The following is a 21,378-nucleotide window of genomic DNA, read 5'->3' on the forward strand; positions in this document are numbered from 1 at the left end:
GAGCGAGGGCCCTGCGCACTGGCACCATCCCAGTGGCGACCCAACCCATTACCTCAACAAGCATTAAAAAGGGGTAAACCTGCCTTGGTGACACATGACCCTGACTGAGCATCTCCTACTGACCATGAAGTATACACCTCTATATCTTAAGGGCTAGCAGTCTGGGGTCTTCACCTAAGCGCAGCAGCAAGAATCCATGTTTACGCACACTTTAGAATGACAGTGCTCATCACCTTGGTTGATCATTTGAATGCATTGCAATTACAGCCCCTAAGGGCATCACAGATGAAATCACAGGATTGCGCATATACAGCCAGACACCCTAGCAGGACTGTCTGGCAACATAGCCCCTCTTGGCTTATGACATCTCCTTACACATGTGCCTTACAGTCCCTTCAAAAGAAGTACTCCTCGCAACTACACTTCTCCTGCAGTGCCTCTTCACTTTAAAAGGAATCACAGGTAAAAGCATGGGATTACGTAAATACAGCCAGACCCCCTAGCAGGAAGGTCCAGCAACATAACTCTATTTAGCTTAACATCACCTTACACAGGTACTTCACTTTACACATGTGACTTTCAGTCCACCTAAAAAGAAATAACCAATAGTAAATGCATTTCGGTGCAATTACACCACTTCACCTCCAGGGGATGCCCTTCTCCAGACATCCCCAACTCAGCCCTTCTGCTGAGCCCTTGAGGGGTTATTCTTTCAGATGCCCCGTGAAACTTAGGGGTGGACTGTTCTTCTTTATGCTGGGGGAGACTGCGGTCTCCTGCAGCACCCCCTGCACCTCTTTTCCCAGATGAGGTTGACCCCCTCCTCTGGGGGCCACCAGGCACCAAAATGGCAGATTTCTTCGTGCTGGGGGGGGGGGGGGGGGGGGAAGACAGTGCTCTCCCAGCCGATCCCCCAGCACCTTTTCACAAGTGAGGGTGACCCCCCTCCTCTGGGGGCCACAAAGCACCAAAACGACAGATTTCCAAATGCCTGGCCAGGCATTATGGGGCGCTTCATGCTCCTCTTTACCAGCCCCCGCCACTGGGAACACTCTCCTCTGCCCTCAGGATCTCTGATTCAGCAGGGTGCTGTCTTCACTGGCTCCCTGTGCCAGCCTCTCGCCAGGCTCTCCTTCTGGGACTCTGTTCTCCCTGCGCAGGGGCCCCTGCTTCTGTGCACCAGTCCTGGGCTCTTCTTCTGGTGCTGATAGGATCCTGGGGGCAGTCAGGGGGTCTCTCCTTCCAACTGCCCATTGCGCCAGGCTCCAGCACCTTCTCCCTCAGCAGACCACACCCCAGAGAGCCCTTCTCTTCCTGTGCAAGCACTTTTTAAAAGTTGAGTAGGGGGCTGGCAGGAAGTCTCTGTTGGTCCTATCACACAGCGACACATCACGTCCCTGCCCCTGCTCCCTCCTTCTTGTCCAGCCTCTGAGCTTGTTCAAAATGGTGTCGTCCAGGGTTTCTGGCCACATGTCTGAAGCCTCATCCCCCACGCTGCCTTCCCTCCTTGGTGCAGCCTGGTGCCTGGCACCCAGTGACAGCTGCTAATTGATGAACCTGTATCCCCTCCCATCTTCTCTTCGTGGAGAGGAGGCCCTAGCTTGTGGAAGAAAGGTTATCAATCCATCCAGCTGAGGTCAGCCCTCAGCCTGGGTCTGGTCCTGACTGGCTCACAGAAATATGACAGTTCTGGATGACCCAAAAGCAGTACAAATATGACTTTGGACACTGCAGAATACTTCTTTTCACCTCCAATACAATGGACTTTAGTGCATGTCTGGAAACTGTAGGCCTTGTGGAAGTTAATTTAGCCATGGGCCCCACATTCCCGTAGGGAAATAATGAAGTGAAAACACAGTAAGACACACTGACTTTCCCTGGCATGTTTCCAGTGTATAAAGCCTATTCCACCCAATACTGCATAAGTCCTGCCACACCATACACTTTGTAGCTGCTCCTGGACTGCACACGCTAGGAATCTCCCCTGAGCTGCCCGTATACGTGTGCACACACATGTACACATGTGTCTGCATGTAACCAGCCCGGTGTCCCTTACTCCAGCTGCTGCGCAGTGGCCTGGTCAAGCCAGGGGAACACTAGTAAAATCCCCATGCAGTCTCTTACATCCTGAGTTCACTGTGGGCGAGTCCCAACTTATGAGGCTCCCCCACAGTAAAAGCTCAACAATTAGGTGCTCAAAAATCAAAAAATCCAGGCGGCCCATAGTGTCAGAACCACCTTCTAACACCTTTACATTTGTTTTACTTTATCTCTCTCTATTTCTGTAGGGTGCCCTGGAATTTACAGAATAAATATGTAGAGAGGTTCTGTGTAAAGTATTTTCCATTTAGATAAAGAACTTCCCAGATGGTGCTATCCTAGTGGGAGGCCACAGGAGTTAACTCAACAGCTCTGAAATATCTAATGGCGAATGAGGACAACAACAAAAAAATTTAAATAAATAAACAAGACACTACAGAATCTTGGTTTGTTACTTTGCTTAACCACTTAGTCAGCAACTGAGCAGACAACACCTGGCAAACTATAACCCCCCTCCCTAACTGCACTATTCCAAAATGTAATGGCAGAACCCACCAGGAGCACCCTGAAAATTAAGTCCTAGATACAATACTCCACCACTCACCAGGCAGCTCAATAGAATTAAATGTAAAAATGTGTGGGGCTGCATGGAATCTACAATTTTATCCAGAAAGGCAAATTTGAAGCGATGTTTGACTGATGACAAAATAAAATAGCGCCCAGCTTGGGTGCTAAAATTATGAATTAGCTGAAACAGGGAGTATGATATGACAATGTGCGACATAGTGGGGGAAGCGGCAATAGCGCCCGCATTGGTCTCTCATTCCATCAGTGTTCAGGAAGCCAAAATTCATGTAGAGGGGTAGTGGAAAACAGCTGAGATGATGGTGAGGCAGTTTTAGACAAACTCCCAGTCTTAGCACCCACATAGACAGGCAAAGCAGAAGCACAAACCAGAAACCCTTCCCATGCACTGAATATCAGGGTTGAAGACAGAAAAAAGGTACTTCCTCTCTGCCACCACATCTTAAGCCTGACACGCTATGCCATTTAACATACATCCAAGGTGTGTTTTAGGACAGCTGCAAAATCACTGCTAGTGTGGTAGCAAAAGAAGATTAATTGCTTTCTATTTTCTCAAAATAAGACTTAATAACTACCATTAATTTTCCCTGTCTCAGGATGTCCAATACATTTCAGTGGACAGTTCACAAGAAGCAGCATTTCTCATCAGAGGGCCTTCTGTATAATGTTTATGGTGGACCCTATGCAAATGTTGACAAAACAAAAAGTAAGAGCTTCGTGACATTCACAAAGTGTTTTTTGTTGAGTAGGTGTGACTAACTCCAGACTTGGGTGTGACTTACTCCAAAACGTACATGAGTAACACACATCTCATTCTAAGTGCCACCTACATTTAAAATCATCTGCAGCTGGTGTTTGCACCTTATTTCAAATCGTGGGTTTTGTGCAAGTTTCAAATCTCTCACTGTATATATGCAAAGGAAATTTCTTCCAGGTAATACCAAGAGGGAACTGCGCAGACAGAACTGAATGTCAAGGAAAATACGAGCTGTAGAGGTGGTTCCCACAAGCTAATTCTCATTGTGTGGGTGAAACTTCTAATCCGGAGTATAAACAGACCAGACGGCATGTGCTAAAATATTTCCCAGGTGGCTCTGACCCCCGATAATGAATTAATTCAGGATAAGGCTGCTAATCTAGGGAAAAACGATTTGTGAGTCTGGCTTGATTATTGAAACGCAAATAATTCTACTTTTTTTCTGAAATTATATACACATCTAATGTTCATCTACCTTTGGAGGGTTTTCAAGACACGTATGGTGCAATCCTGTGAAAATAAATTAGGAACTTGCTCAAAATGTGAGTGCTGTTGATATGTTTTGTCAATAGTTGGCTGCAATACATCACAGTGGGTTTAACTAAAAATCCTGATCCATTAGAGCCCAAGCAATCTGAAGGATTGGTAATTCCCAGCATGGGATAGGTGTATGAGTTCATTAGGGCCATAGTGATTTGATATGGGCCAGTGTTCCATGTTTTGAATCTTTGATTGCATTGTAAGAATCCATTACGCACAGCCGTTTATTCATAGGAAGAGGCGCTTCTCCGGCCCATAGTGTGAAGGCAATTTTTACAACATGAAACAGATAAACAGAATAAAAAGCCACACATGTTATCACATTACGCGTTCACATGTAAACTCGTTTTCTGAGGAGTCAAATATATCACAGAAACTAACTGGCAGAGTGTGCCTTTTCTTGCTGCATAATAAATCCAGCCCTGCCACATAGTTTGGCTCTCCATTGCCACATAATTCTAGTGTTCTGCTTCTACAAGTTGCAAATGTTATTTGCATTTATTGCTATTTAAAAGAAAAAGGTGGTTATCCCGCCCCACCACCCCCCTTTCTATATTCCAATATGTTCACGGACATCCAAACCTACACGTTTTAACTTATAAACACACTTGTACATACTTGTTTCAGATAAATGTATCACACGCTCACATTTTATTTGTACCGAGTTGCTACAAATATTTTTACATTTCTGTTTTTATATGCACTTCAGCGCGCTGAGGCACATACGAGTTAGGTCTGCGCTTTAAAAACAATTACATATATGTAAATAAAAAACTAAAATAAAGAAAATAAGTTTAAACTAAGTGCCCTGCATTGTCTGCGACGATGCATTCAAAGCACGCTCTTTTATTGTTTGTTTACAAAGTTTGGACTTCTGGACACAGGGACTTTGAGATTTGTTCCCTGTAGTTCTTCTTGCGGCCGCCCACACTCTGCAAAACGAAACATTCCCAAGGCCTGGCCTGCGATGGCTCTGTGCAGGTGAGGGAGTGAACGACCCGACGGGAGGAGGAGGAGGAACTGGAAAGACAACACGGCGCTCCAGCCCAGGGCGAGGAGCCGCGCAATGTGCTTGCCTCAGCAGCTCAGAATAGTTTCTCACTGAAAAAACATACACACAAAAACTTAGGTGTGGCTTTCGCCTCGTCTCCCAGTGCCAAGCACCTGCCACCTTTCTGCCCGGTGCCACACGGACTGCACCTCTTGCCAGGGCAGGAGCGGGTTCGTGCTCTGCGCCCTCCTCGCCATCCCCGGATCCCAGCTGCCTCGCTGCGCACCGCGGCTCTCCTGCCCACCTGTGGCCTGTAGGAGGTGGGACAGAGAGAGCTGAGCTCGGCGACCGTCCCTCCCCCTCACCCATTCTTCGGCTCCGTTCCCCCTCCGGGCCTCCCCTCCCTCTGTGTTTGTTTTTCTTGGTGGCTTGCCACTCCGAGCCGGGGAGATGAGTGTGAACGGAGGCTCCACCACCAGGCTCAACACGCTGGGCCGACTGACCCACGTCGACTCGGGCCACGAGCTGAACGGAGGGGCCAGGTACGAGATGAACAGCAGCAGGTACGAGACGGGCGGCCAAGGCCGCATGATGGGCCCCCCCATGGGCGGCAACATGGGGCCGCAGAAAGTGTACTACGTACAGCAGCAACAGCTCAGCTACGACTCCAGCGGGGACGGCTACGGAGGAGGGTAAGAGCATTGTGAACTGTGTGACCCTGTGCAGCCTCACACGCCCTGTTGTATCAACCGGGTTTAAACCCATGAAGTGTAATCCCGGTGCTCTGGGCCCACCCGCGACTTTCAAACATAGTTTGCAAACTGGGTGGGCCTGGTTGTGGTAGAACATTAACGTTGTTACCTCTAGGAAGTATCCCTTCTTCTCGCGGCGCTACGTGAGCTCCACCCTGTTCTATGTAGCTGTCTTGTGTTTTTTCTCGGTGCATTCTGGTAACTGTAGGTTTCCCCTTTCAAACCAATAATGGTTAGTAGAAGGCATTGATAAAAAAAAAATGGATTGGATGAAATATGCACGCCTGGCGTGGGAAAACTTGATCTCTGTTTTAATCCGCTTACTGATGGTTGTTTTACGACAGCGGTTCTTAACCTTTGAACCTCTGTGGACCTCCAATTAATTATTACTATAGTCTGGGGACCCCCCACAGACGTATTATTGGAAGACAGGGACCCCCTGACCTAAGGAATGTTTGTTTTGAGCCTCAAAACAATAGGGAAAAATACAAAAACAAGTATTCACCAAACAAATGCTCAATCATTTAAATATTTTGTTTAATTCACTATCAAATATAGACCAAGTTTTTCACATTATCAATGTTGCTTCTTTATTTGTATATACGTTATGTATTTTATTAATTTTAATATTTAATTTTGTAAAACAATCGCGGACACCCTAAATAAGCTTCTGGGGCCGCAGGTTAAGAATCGCTATTTTACGAGAATAATGTTCACTCGCTAAAGGCTGTGGGCCACTTATTAGACCTGACGTATAGGTCTCGAGTGATTTTGTCAGTTTGGAGCAGCCCTTGAAACACTGCCAGGGAGTTCCCAGATCATTACAAGTCGACAGGGCACAGGCTTCAGTCCTTGGATATTGACTTAAGTAACTATGTCTGTAGGGTTATTCGCACCAGTTGAATCCATTGAGTAAAATAACTGAATTAACTGGATTTTTCATTGAAAAGCACTGACCTGAAGACCGCGTTAACTGACATGAAGTCACTTAGGGGCATATTATCTAGGGCTGGCGATAATTATCTTTTATTTTCTTTTTCGCCGGCTATTGCTGGAATATCTCGCCAAGCTAGCGCTGTATTATCAACGCTCAGCGCTATGGCGATAAATATTCCAGCGATAGCGGGGCAAATGGCCAAACATTGCCTAAAAAACAGCGATGTCCCTCCCAAAACGGCGATGATCTTGGTGATAAGGCCCCGTGGCCTTAACCCCATAATCCACCTCCCATGTTAGGTATGCCTAACACAGGAATTTAGCAGACGTTAAATTCCTGCGTTAGGTTAGAGGTAGCGCGATTATAATCATCACTACCCCTCCTTGCTAATATCGCAAAGCTGCCTTCGTGATATTTTCCCATGTTGTTTGTCAGCCACGCCTACTTTGCATCTCATTATCGATGCGTAGCAAATGTGGTGACAGAAATGGGAGATAAATCCAGGATACATGCGCCAGCGTGTCCTTGTTTATAATGCGATAGAATTATCGCCGCTTTTCGCCCTAAAACAGGTGCTAGAGCGGCAATAAATCTATCGCCAGCACTAGATAATATGCCCCTTAGTAACAATTAAACACCAATGTATTTGTTGCGATCTGCTTTATGAAGCTTTGCTTTTTATTGTATTATTTGTGTCCTGCCGGAAAATTGGCACAGCCGACCAGAGACCTGCTGATCTGAGGTTCTAAATTCACACAGGGTTAGATTTATCACGTTTTCCACATTTTTGCTTTGCATTATGGGCTTTGTAGTTCAACTAATCCCATTATAGTTACGCATAGCAGTATGCAAAACAAACTGGGCCACTCAGGTACCTGAAGTATTTGAGAGCTGACCTCTATTTCATGTGGTTAAGACGCCAAAAGGGAGGACAGTGCCTCACGCTCCTTAAAGTGATTCACTTAGTCTGATGCTCAAGAGAGAAATAAGATTATTTTATTGTTTCATTTGCTGTGGGATATTTGACGTAGTTCTCGGATTTTGTTTGATAATTGCGGTTAAACCACATTAGACAGATAGTTATTAAGGACAGATTCATTGATGTCAGAGAGATTAGAGCGGTTTGTTTACTCAAACATATAGGTCTCCTGCTAGCCCTTTACGGAAATGACTATCGGCAACAAAACAAAGGTGGCCATGCTATTTGCTTGCACATCAATAACAAGATTGTGTCTGAAGGACTGGTCATAAATGTGTATATACATAAGCGTTTCCAAAAGTCCTTGACGAAGAAAATAACCCGCAGTCCATTTGGTGGTGCTCACATGGTAACGGCACCCAGCCACCTAGGTTGCGAATTCCTGGACTATTGACTTCATTAAATCCTTGAAAAGACAATGTATGCAATCGATGTTCAGTTGAGTACAGTTTCTCCATTTATTTTCCACACAACTTTGTACATGGCATGAACAATTTCACCTTAAAGGCAGTGGACGCGTGTTTCGACCGCAGGACTTTTTCAAGGCTAAAAGACCGTGAGCCGTTATGAGGGACAGGCAGGCTTATCATGGTCTCTGCAGTGTACCAATTAAGCAGGCTGATGGTGTGAGGCACTACTGTATCTATGTACTTGATAGGCCGGTTTAGCAATCAGATACACACTCGCTGATTTTTTTATTGAAGGACACAGAATAATTCTGCTTTGCTGTTACAAGGGATTTATGATGTTTGATGGATTTACTGAATGTGCTTGGTACACAACTTGTGGTAGTAGGATAAATCCTTTTAGCCTTGAAAAAGGCCTGCGGACGAAACACGTGTCGGCTGCCTTTATGATGAAATTGTTCATGCCATGTACAGAGTTGTGTGGAAAATAAATGGAGAGACCATACTCAACTGAACATCAACTACATACATTGTCTTATGAAGGATTTAAGGAAGTCATTAGAATGTGTGCTTCGGTGCGTTTTCTACAAACGGAAATGACTATCCTCCTGATAACACATAACGTCTCAGAGATATCAAGGTATTTTATGCCAGGTATGTGCAGCTTATCGAGTCCTGGGTATGACTTTCTACCTTTAGTGGCAGTTCTACATTTATAATGGTAAAATCCAAGCACTTGTTCTGATATGTCACATTTGTTTTGTACTAACCACCATTTTCATGGCATCTTGGAACACTCTCTATCTGGGAGGCCATCAATTGAAATAGAAAATTGTGACAGCATATTTATAATTGTAAAATCAAAACTACGTGCTTCAGAATGCAAAAGAAAACATGGTAGTGGATGGACTATTCATGGCCAACCATGGAGCAGGTGAATTTATTTGGGATATTTGCACAGCACTAGTGCCATTTCTGGACGGTGCAAGGAAGGCTGGAGAGACAAGTCCTAGGTCACAAGTCACAGCTCCTGTCCTGCTGTGCTTTCTGTAAGAGGACATGTAGTTCCTCTCTACAGCCATACCTGAAATCTTGGGAAGTCCACTTGTAGACAGAAATTCAGGGGGAGAAGATTCCAGAGGAAAGATTATTGCGTGTGGAGGGTTCCACCCCACAAACGTTTTGTCCTTGACTTGATGAATGGCAAGTAGGTTGTGGTACACTACTTAAGTCATCCGATTGGCTGGAAGATTGTTAGGACCTTGAAAGAACTGACAACTCTGAAAAATTGGCTGTCAGCTGATACATTCTTCGCCTCAAATTCATATTTTGCTTATAGCATTTCATTGGGAGTTTCAGAGCGCTCCTCTTTCACTGTGTGTGTGTGTGTATATATATATATATATATTATCTACTGGCGGTCGCCAGTAGATAGTTATAGTTAGGACCCTGTTTCCATAGGAAATCCGCAACATTCTATTTGGAATAACTTTGGCGCCGGTCGATGAATCCTCGCGAAATTTTCAAAATAGGTGGGGCGCTACGCTCCGCTCCTACCCTGAAAGTCTCGGGGGGATTCGTCAAGCGGGGGCTGAGAAAAAAGGGGGGTCCCAAAACACGTTTTTCCCATGCATTTTTCCATAGGACCTTTAGACACAGCTACAGCCCGAACGGCTGAACAGAGTTACTTGAAATTTGGCAGAGAGGTAGTCCTCAGGTCAAGGAAGTGCCTTTTGTAGGTCTGGTGTAAATCTGTTCAGTAGTTCCTGAGAAGATAGCATTTAAATCAATATATATATGTGGGCGGAGCCTAACCACACATCTCATCCTGAGATCTGATTGGCTGTCAGCACTTCATCCAAGAAGTGTTGGCAGCCATCTTGGGACCAATATACATGATAGCACCTCATTAAAAAGCATTGCAGTTAATAGAAGATTTTAAGACCTTAGTTACATTATAAATCATTTGTTGATGGTACCATACTCATTTTAGGAATTGTGGTATGTTCTAAGGTGATTTCACCATGTGAAAAAGCCTTCTGCTGGGATATCATGATTGAGAGAAAAATATTTTCTCATGCTTTTACCACAGAGGTTTGGAAGGTGATCTATAAGCTAAACTGAGAGCTTATTTTCTGTAAATTCACATTATCTTTCTCAGTCATGTGAGAATGAAGTCTGACATTCTCAGTAAAACATGTACATCCAACAAGGGCAGAGACTGTCAGTTGATTCCTTTGTGTTCTACTGCAGCTTTCCAGAGTGTTCCAAAGAACTACTAGAGCGCTAACCGTCCTACTTATGATAAATGTATGGCACACCTGAAGCCATCTTGCTTGGATTAAAGTGGTAACTCTTAAAACATTTAATTTAAAAAGGAACAAAATGAGGTGGTTCATTTTTCCATAAAAAGTATGATTAGTGCTGCATAAAGAAAAATTAGGGCACATTTTGAGTGACTTCTCAAATCCTGGCATGCAGACTGAAACATGCACTTTCAATACCAGCAGCAGTTTTCCCTGGTGAGCAGTAGCTTTACTACAGTGATCTAATGAGCAAAAAGAGTGCTAACATTCTGATTTTATGGCAAATGTGTGACACATTTGAATGCCTTCTTGATGGAATCAAAGTAAAAAACTGAAAGTATTTCCTACTGAGGAGTCTGCAGTAAATGAGGAAATTAGGAAACTTCATAACAAATAAGTCTCCCAAGATGGCCACCAGAGACAAAAGAGCCCAAATGTAGCCCAAATATCACCCAGATGTAGCCCAAGTATAGCCCAATGACAGAATGTCCATAAAAACAACTAGAGCACTTACTGTCTTCATTATGACAAAAGTATGGCACACCTGAAGCCATCTTGATTGGAATAAACTGGTAACACTTAAAACATTTAATTTAAAAAGGAACACAATGAGGGGGTTCATTTTGCCATAGAACTTATGATTAATGCTGAAGAAAGAAAATGAGGGCACATTTTGAGTAACTTCTCAAATCCTCTTCTATTTCATTAAAAAATTCCGACATGCAGACTGAAACATGCACTTTTAATACCAGGAGCAGACTTCCATGGTGAGCAGTAGTTTTACTACAGTGATCTAATGAGCAACTAGAGTGCTAACATTCAGAATTCATGGCAAATGTGTGACATATCTGAATACCTTCATGATGGAATCAAAGTAAAAAACTGAAAGCATTTCCGACTGAGGAGACTGCAGTACATGAGGAAATTAGGAAACTTCATAACAAATAAATCTCCCAAGATGGCCACCGGAGACAAAAGAGCCCAAATGTAGCCCAAAATCACCCAGATATAGCCCAAATATAGCCCAATGACAGAAGTGTGCAAAACACTTATTATTTTGTGTTTTTGCAGTGTTATATAGTGCAGACTTGTCAGGTATTGGAGTGCTTTACATGAGCATTGGTTACATCACACAAGAACAAATTCATTTTGGTTGTAGACATGGGGAGACTAAGTGATTTGACCAGAATCACAGAATGTCGAGCTGAAGCAGAAACTTCAACCTGGTTCCCCAGTTGCAAAGTCTGCAGTTCTGGAAGTAACACCACATCCTCTCCCCTAAGTGCAACATTTAATCAAGTTGTCAACTAGATAAAAAAACATAAAGATAACAAATAATTTAAAAGTGCTTTGTCGCTATTTGAAAACTCAGAAAATATGTCCTTATTTTAGTCTTTTAGAGCACTAACCATCATTTTGATGCCAATAAGACCCTCTCATATATGTAATTTCTAAAGGAATGCTCTAGGTATTACAGTTTTGATTACATCAAGATGATGTCAGGCGCTCCACACTTTTGTAATAAATATAGAATGTTAGCAATCTAGTTGTTCATTAGGATACTGTTGAGAGGCAGAGGCCAGGGGCACGGACTCTGAAAATTGAAGGCAGGTAGGAGGGTGCAAAGGCAACAATTTAACCACACTGAGCAGGCAGGAAGGGCCGTGGAAGCACAACAGACTATGGAGGGCAGTGGAAAGGGGGGCAGGGGCAACAAACCAATAATACAGGACTTGCAAGAGAGGCTGTTGGAGGGAAGATCTATTACGGGTCAAGGAAGCTAGGGGCGGTCCCCAGAGCCCCGGGAGCCACCACAGAACTGAGCAGGAGAGTGAGTCAGGGACAAAAGGGGCACCTTAATTTGAGCCGGGGTGCCTAGGAACGCTTGCTCCAAAAATGAAGAAAACAGACATATGAGACATGGAATTGGAGGCAGAATACAATGGCAGTTTAATGAGAAGATGCAACTTCAAAGAAACCGCAGAATAGAGACCTAAAGTACAAAATACAGAATCCAGATAATCATACAGCTGTCATGATATTCTCTGTATCTCAATTAATGGACTGACAGAGAGAGAGAGAAAACACATCTATAAATGCATCATGAGAAACAAGTTACACCAAGGAAAATGTTACCTAGGGACACTCACATTTACTCTTAGAGCAAGCATTCCTGCAATTACAATACAACATCTTTTAAATGCAAAAGTAAAGAGAACAATGGTTAAACATAACATGACATTTCATATAGGTAAAATAGAATAAGATACTTCAAGCAAAGCCGAGCAAGACATTTTAAGCAAAGGAAGACAAGAGCTCCCAGTTCTTGGGGAAAACCTGCACAGCCTGTTAACCTACATACAGACGGCGAGGTTGTCCGTCGATATCTGTGGGTGCTCCCTTTTTATATCATTTTGTGGGCTCCTTTGCACGCTACATCTACCTACGTATGCTACCCAAAAGCTTCGTCTGCAGATTTTACCAGACATTTCGTCATTTACCCACTTAATGCTGACAATGGACTGGGTGAAAAGGTCAGTCTCTCAGGCCAATCGCTTATCGTAAGTTCCATAGAGCAAGCAGAAAATAATGGGTATTGTACAGGAATTCAATATATTCATGTATAAAATCTCCTCAGTTCTCCTAACTTGACGCTCTGCGGTTGCCACTTCCTTAAAAGCGGGAAACCTGCCCAGGAAGCAAGTACCAGTCCAGGATGCAGCCTACTGTATGTCGACAGCTTCAGGGGGATGTTGAACTTTGATACCGAGCACGGAGCACTCGGGTAGGGTGGGGGCTACTAGTTTGGAGCAGAAGGCCTCGCAGACCTGCCTTCAGACTGCTATACACTAAAATTGCAGAGCTATGGTCAATTTAACAAAGAGGCCTACATATTGAACAGAAGGGCCTACACAGGGGTTTTATGCTGGCTGAGTGGTAAGGATGTCTCAGGATAATTATATAGCAACACAGGACCCGCTGGTCAATTTAATACGGCCTACAAATGCGGCTGGCAGGGCAAGGACAAGGGTCTCATACTTCAGGTGTGGACAGAACGGGCCAGGGGCCCCCTGTGATACAAAATCTACCCTCCTTCAAGGCTGTGGCAATGTAATAGACCATTGTGGGCAGAAGGAAGAGGCAATGGTAGTACAACCATACATGCCAACAGACCCGATTCAGCCAGGAAACGTCCAATGTTTTTAAGCTCAAATGGGCTTTATTTGATCTGTCTCCTGTCTACAATATCCTCTTTTTCAATGTAACTCAAAGGGGAAAATCAATACCCCAGTTTTTTTTCAAAATCTCCCTCTTACCAAGTTCAAAATGTTCGCAAGTATGGTACATTGGATCATGGAAGGAAATGGGATAGGGACATGGACTTGGATAACAGAGGACAGGAGAGACATGGAGAGGTGCACCAAACTGACCCTGCAGGGCAGGCATCAGGGTTTGCAGCAGCACAATACACCACACAGGGCATGCAGGACGGGAGTGCAGCACAACAATCCATAGAAAGCAAGAGGGAGGGGACAGGACCATGCACATGGACAACAGAGAACAGAGGGGCAAGAGGCAATGGTAGCTAGCTGACCATAATGGACAGACAGGAGAGAAGGCTGCAGCATAACAGACCATAAAGGGCAGGAGGGACGGATCAGGGGCATTACAATGGAACAGACAAGCCAGGAGGGAGGGAGTAGGGGTCTGCACATGTAAACAGAGGGCTGGGGGCAAGGGGGCAGGGCAGGAGCAGCAAGATGGCCATGGAGGTCAGGCAGGATGGGCACTAGAAGCAAGACACAACATGAAGAGCAACAGTGAGACTGTGATGGCATACACACAGACCATGGAGGGAAGGTGGGAGGGGGTCAGGGGCAGCTAACTGACCACACAGGGAAGGTGGGAGGGGCCATGGCAGCACAGAAGACCATGCATGGCAAGTGGGAGGGTTAGTGGCAGCACAATGGCTATGATGGGCAAGAAGGAGGGTGCAGGGGCATGCACAAAGGACGATGGAGGATAGAAGGGAGGGTCAGGACCTGTGCACAGACAAGAAAGTTCAGGGGAAGGGGCCTCACAACAGACCACACGGGGCAGGCAGGAGGAGCAGTTGCAGCACAACAGACCAGGGAGGGCAGAAGGGTGTGGCAGTACAATGGACCATGTAGGACAGGAGGAAGAGGATAGAGGCATGGCATGTGGACAGGCAGGGTGGAGGTGGCAGGGACAGGTTACAGTCATCTGACAATGCTAGGCAGGTGGGAGGGGAGTGGCAGCTCAACAGAACACTCAGAGTAGATAGGAGTGGCAGGTCCATGGGACATGGTGGGCAAAAAGGATGGAGCAGGGGCATGCACAAAGACATCGGAGGGCAGGGGGAAGGAGAATAGGGGCAGCAAGCTAAGCACAGAGTTTAAGCAGGAGGTCAATGATGGGGCATAGAATTGGGCAATGGAGGGCAGGAGGAGTGGACTGGTACATCATACTAAATTGAGGGCAGTGGCAGCACATCAGACCATGCATGGCAGGAGGGAGGAGGCTAGTCCATGGATTCACACAACAGAGGATAGGGAGGAGGGGGATGGGGCAGCAAGCTAACTGTTCAGAGAAGGCGGGTATTAGAAACTTTATTGTTTTTAAAACATTTTGTCTGTGCAAACTACTTAAAATATGAACAAGTATGCAGCATAATCTCACTTTTATTCAGGAAGAAGAAGACGTTAGTGACTGTGACTCCGGGCTCACTTGGCAAAAACACCCCCTGACCCTCCACCCCCTATCGCAAAATGTAATGCCCGTGAAAAGGGTAGGTGAACACAGTGTTATATAGAACATAGTCCTGAGAGCACGATTGAAAATGAAAACTAGATATAGTGTATGGTATAAACTATGCACCAAAAAGTGTGATATAAGATGAACCAGGCGTGAAATATAATATGCAATACATTGTGCGCAATGACAGATTCATTGGAGAGCGCGAGATAGCACAGGCACTAGCGTGTGCTATGCGATATGCGCCTTGGAGTGTAATATGCACAGGGCAGTGTTGTGTAACCTAACTAGTCTCTAAAGTTGTAATATAAAATATGTGCTGGGGAGTGTAACGTTGCATATGCACTGTGACAAAGATATGGATCCCAAATTGTAATATGTATGGCATAGCACTGTGCGTTATAACATAGGCATCGAGGAAGGCACGTTAGATGGGGCAATATAACCCGTGCGAAGACAAGTGAGGCATGACATTTTCACGGGGTGGTGTTACAGTGCACATGGGCTAGAGAGTGTCATAGCATATGCACTAGCTAGTGGAATACAATACAGAGGTGTGTGGCACTCGGCAGGCAATGGTGGGTGTAACACAGCATTGGGCTCTGTCAGGAGCGCGCTGTGACTCGCAAGTGATGTTCGTCCCCTTTCCAGAGAGTAAAATAAAAAGTATTACACATCCGGCAGTGGATGTGTGTTTTATTAACTGTGAGGGGGGTTTCTTGCATAGTTTTGGTCGAATTTTTGTCGAATCCCCTTTGAATGGCTTGGTGTGCATGTGTATTAAATGTGCCCGTCAATAGCTACCCATGTTTGTATAAATAAACGACAAGGGTGTCTACCGGGATTAGGCACGGTAGAGCATCAGACATGTCAGAGCTTCACTAGTGGTGTAAATACATTCCACGTGGATTAATTGCATGCATAGTCGCCTTTTAATGAATATCACGCAAATCGTCATGGTGATAGGTACGTACGGTTTGTCCAGCATGTCCTAGGTGTGTCTATAAATATATATTTTTTAAAAATAATAAAAAACAGTGGCCGGCCCTGGGGATTGGGGTCAAAAAAATATAATTAGGAGACAGGCCCTGGGGGATGGGGTCATCAGGGCCAATAAATTAGAATAAGAAGGGGAACCACACAGCCCCCCTTCTTAAAAAAATAAAATAAATAAAAGACTGGCATCGTGCCGGAGGCCATGCCCCCTCCATGCAGCACTCTGCAAACGCGCCCCCAACAGGCATCTCCAGTATGCGCCAGGGAGCTGCGCTGCAGACAGGTGTTCTGAGGCCAAGCCCCTTTTTACACCTCTCTGCAACGCAGCTCTGTGGCGCTTACTGGAGGTACCTAGTGGTCTAGTGTGACCCTAGGGACCCTTAGGATTCAAGGGGACTTAATCTCTCAACTTAGAACAGCCACAGGGCGCGTTTACACAGTGGTGAAGGGAGGGGACGGGGCCTGAGGTGACGTGTGCAAACACGCACCATGGCACGTTTTAAATTGGGGATATAATTTCCCTTCAATACTGAGGGCCCCTGGGGGCTAACTAGCCCACCAAGTGCTTCCAGTAAGCGCCACTGAGCTGCATTGCAGAGAGGTGGTCCAGGCCGTGCCACTTTTTACACCTCTCTGCAACGCAGCTCTGTGGCACTTACTGGAGGTACCTAGTGGGCTAGTTGGACCCTAGGGACCCTCAGGACTCAAATGAACTTAATCTCCCAACTAAAAACGGACACAGGGCGTGTTTACACAATGGTGAAAGGAGGGGACGGGGCCTGAGTTAACGTGTGCAAAAACGCCCTGTGGCCGGTTTTAAGAGGTAGTTTTAATCCCCATGCCCTATTATATACTAGGGGCTTATAGAGGAGGTAAGGCTAATCACAGGGGGACCCCAACGCATAATGTTCCCTAGTGTATGTAGGTGTTTTCACTGTATTCTAAGTGTCTTTTAACATAGCACTGGCTCTAGGACTGGTTAGTCAGACTCAGTTACCACCAGTATCCGTCTGAAAAAGTTGAGGGTACAGGATGATTTTGCAACAAGGCTTCTTTCTGCTCTTCTTTTTGTTCTTTCTGCACGTTATCCTTCTTCCTGCACTTATCTTCGTATTTGAGGACTTCTGTTGCTTCTTTCTGCACTTCTTTTGTTTCTTTCTGTGCATTTTTTCTTCTTTCTTCACATGTCCTATCTCTGTAGGCATAGTTAGAAATTAGCATTTAAAAAACCTTTGAAATTAACAGAAAAAACCATAGGTTTCAGGCACGTTATAGTTAGGAATTAGCATTTAAAAAACCTCAGAAATTCACTGAAAAAACCATAGGTTTCAGGGGTGTTATAGTTAGCTGGACTTTTCACTTGTACAAAACCATTGAAATTCCCCCGTTATAGTTAGTTCAGCTAACTATAACTCGCGCGCCCGCAATGCACTGCTGATGACGTCACATATTACATCACTCATGACATGGTCAGTGACATCACTCATGACATCACTGATGACATCTCAAATGACATCACTGATGACATCACTGATGACATCATCCTTGTGATAGAGTGGCAGACCTCCTCTCACCCTAATATAACCTTTGATACACACATTCAAAAATAGAGACTAAAATTTTCAAAACAATGGACATACCAATACCAGTTACAACAACCTCTTCAGTAATTCTAAGATCCACATACACATCCACTCATTCACCAACAGTCCAATACAGTCACTCATACATGTACTCACTCATCATATGTACTCATACACCTATACATCCTGTTACACAATGCCACTCATCCATAGTTACTCACACACATAGTCACTCATGCTAATAAAGAATCAAACATACATTTACTTGCATATACAGTTATACACACACCACCACACTTACTTCTACGGAAACTTACACATACTTAGTCTTTTAAACAATCACTTATAGAAACACATACTTATTCATACAGGAACTCTTTCAATCTCTCACTCTCACATATACTCACATATATACACCAATAGTCACATATACTAGTTTAAAACATATGTAGTTACTCATAAAGACACTATTGAGACAGTCATTCACTCACTAACACACCCATACACACACTCATCCACCCATACAGTCCTGCACACATACTGTGTTCAACACATACAAACAGTGAGTCACTCATTCATGCACCTATGCACTACATAATACCCCCACCGAACCATGCAGACACTCAGACTGATACTCAAAAAACCAACTAATAACCTATATAGACACCCATGTAGCTACTCACCAACCCATGCAGCCACTTATACACAAAGTGAGAGACTGATACAGATATTTACATATTTAAACATTACTCACTAAGCCATGTATTCACTATGATACACTTAATCAGTCAGTTACACAATCAATTTTTCAAAAACAAATCATCCATTTAGACACTTATATACCCATTTATTCTTCCATCGACCTTGAGATATACATATATAAAACATATTTAATTTTCAGAATAACACACATTCACTGGATGATGTCATCAGTGATGTCATCAGTGATGTCATTTGAGATGTCATCAGTGATGTCATGAGTGATGTCACTGACCATGTCATGAGTGATGTAATATGTGACGTCATCAGCAGTGCATTGCGGGCGCGCGAGTTATAGTTAGCTGAACTAACTATAACGGGGGAATTTCAATGGTTTTGTACAAGTGAAAAGTCCAGCTAACTATAACACCCCTGAAACCTATGGTTTTTTCAGTGAATATATATATATATATATATATACCCCCCAAATAATGCAAAATTGAAAACTGGTATCTTAAGTTATATAATAGTGCAAAAAATTGCAAGTGCTGTGAAGAGCCGCCATTTGTATTCTGTTTGCTCGCATTGTTCCTGCGCTCTGCCTTAACACGGCGCACTGGCGTAATTTCGTAAATGCCTCGTTGGAGGTGTAATGCGAAATTCCTGAAATTATGCTAAATTTTGTCCATGCCTAATAATGGTTCGATTCCCTAAGTAAGGTATGGGTACTTCCCCGGGCAGGATCGCAGCACCCAAGCATTGTCTGGCTCATGGAGGGCCTAAGGGCCTGATTACGAGTTTGGCGGCGCAAAAGCGGGCCGGTGCGCCATCGCCTCGACAAACTCAACCACTGCATGCCTGCCAGATTATGAGTTTCCTCGTAGTCTTGCCGGCAGTCCTTTGGCGTTACATCAGTGGTGCCTTTCAAAAAGGCACCGCAGTGGAAACTTCAAAGCCTGGTCCTGCATGACATAGACTTTGAAGTCCATGCCGTGCAGGAATGGGAGGTGCGTGCACTCAGGCATGCAATCCCATGGGCCAGACGCATCAGGGGGCACTTTAGGGCACCCTTTGTTTCCTCACTGCCACCCTTTCCAATGCGATCTCACCGCCGTGGTTAGGGTCGCAGTGAAGAAACTTGTAATATGTGGCACCGCCAAGTATACTGCATCCTCAACACCACCCCGCCAAGGATCGCAGATACCTGGCAACTGCGGCGGTGCTCTCACGGTCCGACCGCCTTACTCGTAATACGGAGGTCAGTCCCCGAACGCCGCCACACCTCCACCGCGCGTTTGGCAATCCTATGGATAGCCAAACTCGTAATCAGGCCTCAAGACAGGTAGTCTCCTTCAAGAAACAAGCAGCAGAGCAGTCATTTTGCACTCATGCCATGGCCCTCAGGTGGAAGGTCAGGTGTCACATGTTACTCCCTAGCCTGTTCGGAGTCCATTGTGTACAGACAGGAGTGGGAGGGATGCTGGCCTCAGATAACGCCGAGCCTCACCCAGGCCACCAGAAGCATCCCTGTTCTTAAATAAACAATATGGTTCATTCAGCACAGGACCTGGCCGCAAAGGTTGCAATGCCATGGCAAGGCAGTTCGCATGGGATGTAGGGAGGTCCGCTGGAATTATGCAGGAGGGAAACGCCAAATTATGCTTCAGGGTTGACCAAATTATGCAGCAAGAAATGTGAAACCTCTCTGGGCAAAAGTTTTATATCATTAGTATCCGACTGATACCTAAATACATTAATCCTCGACTGGAAGGGGACTGGCCTACCAATGCACAACCAAAGGCCTGTTACTGCTGGCAACACGTGTAGCAACGGTTTTATTGACTTCATCCGTTTGAGCAAAAACAAAATATTTTTGGTTGAAATTTGTAAATTATGCAGGGGATGTTGGATTGTGTGGTGAGTGCTGCAAATCAGTACCTTTGCAGAAAACTCCACGGGCCGCATAATCGCATAATCCGAGTGGCCCTGGATGTAGGTTAATGTTAGGTTTTAAATGGTGTACAGGGAGCACCTTCTCTTAAGAGTGATTGAAATAACAAAGTAAGTGCTTCAGAGCCATATTGCTTTGGTTTGCACTGGTCCTGGGGCAATTGTGCACCTATACCTTCGGATTACTGATATTGCACTGGCGCATGTGAAATTTTGCAGCTCAATTTTTATTCGAGCGACTGATGAAAAATGTTGTTTTGAACTGTTAAACACGTGCAAGGGTCATTGCAAAATTACATTACTGCATGCAGTCTGTGCAACATGCAAACGGTGCGTGCTGCAAAACTGCAGTGGCAATGGTGGTGTGTATGCATGCTGCCCTTCTATGTTCGACCCCACTCAGCATTGCATCCTATGGTCGAAAACGAGTTATTTTAATGTCCAAGTGTCTGTACCTGCAGACATGCCCCGCTTCCCACCTCGATGCCCAGCCCTGACCAGTCTGCGTGACCTGGGTCTAAAGGCAGTCCCGCACAATCACATCGAAGGCTTCCTGCAACTTCAACTTGTGGCCAACACCTTACACCACACCCCTGTGAGCTCATCCCTGTACTCTGGCCCATGCCAGCACCTGCCCATTGAAGGACCTGCCCCGCCCCCGGGCTCACTTTGCTGACAGACTTGTTGGACTACTTTCCGATCGTTGGTTTGTCAAGGGTCCCCCGGACTGCTCACGGAGGAGCAGGGATTTCCGGACTCCCAAGTCGCACCAGGGCCCACAACACCACCACCCCTTTCCGTGAGGGGTTTTATTGTATTGCTTGAACGGTAAAGCAGAAAACACAATGGCCTGGTCTGTCGACACAAAACGTGCTTTTGTTTGTGACAGTCCAAATTTGGGAACGGTGTTTTGTGCGGCAGGGCACTACAGAGGTCTGCTCAGCATGCACGCTTCGCTCACCGCAGAAGGCACCCCCAGGGGTAGCGAGTGCAACAGAAATACATACTCATTTCCAGAGCTGGCCTGTAATCGAATAGCGCCCTGGGCAAAGCAACATGTGGCGCCCACTCCCACTTGTC

General features: G+C 45.2%; 1 protein-coding gene across 2 annotated transcripts in view; it reads left to right on the top strand.

Annotated features, from left to right (window-relative positions):
* Window positions 1-4,851: 4,851 nt before the first annotated feature.
* DSP (desmoplakin) overlaps window positions 4,852-21,378 on the top strand; it is a 222,571-nt gene continuing 206,044 nt past the window's right edge. For both annotated transcript variants that reach the window (XM_085607227.1, XM_085607228.1), the window contains exon 1: window positions 4,852-5,605. In XM_085607227.1, coding sequence (XP_085463353.1) covers window positions 5,364-5,605 — 242 coding nt within the window. In that variant the 5' untranslated portion in view covers window positions 4,852-5,363. The remainder of the gene's footprint in view (window positions 5,606-21,378) is intronic.

Source organism: Triturus cristatus, chromosome 5_2 (assembly GCF_964204655.1).
Source record: "Triturus cristatus chromosome 5_2, aTriCri1.1, whole genome shotgun sequence".
In the NCBI taxonomy this organism is placed as follows: Eukaryota; Metazoa; Chordata; class Amphibia; order Caudata; family Salamandridae; genus Triturus; species Triturus cristatus.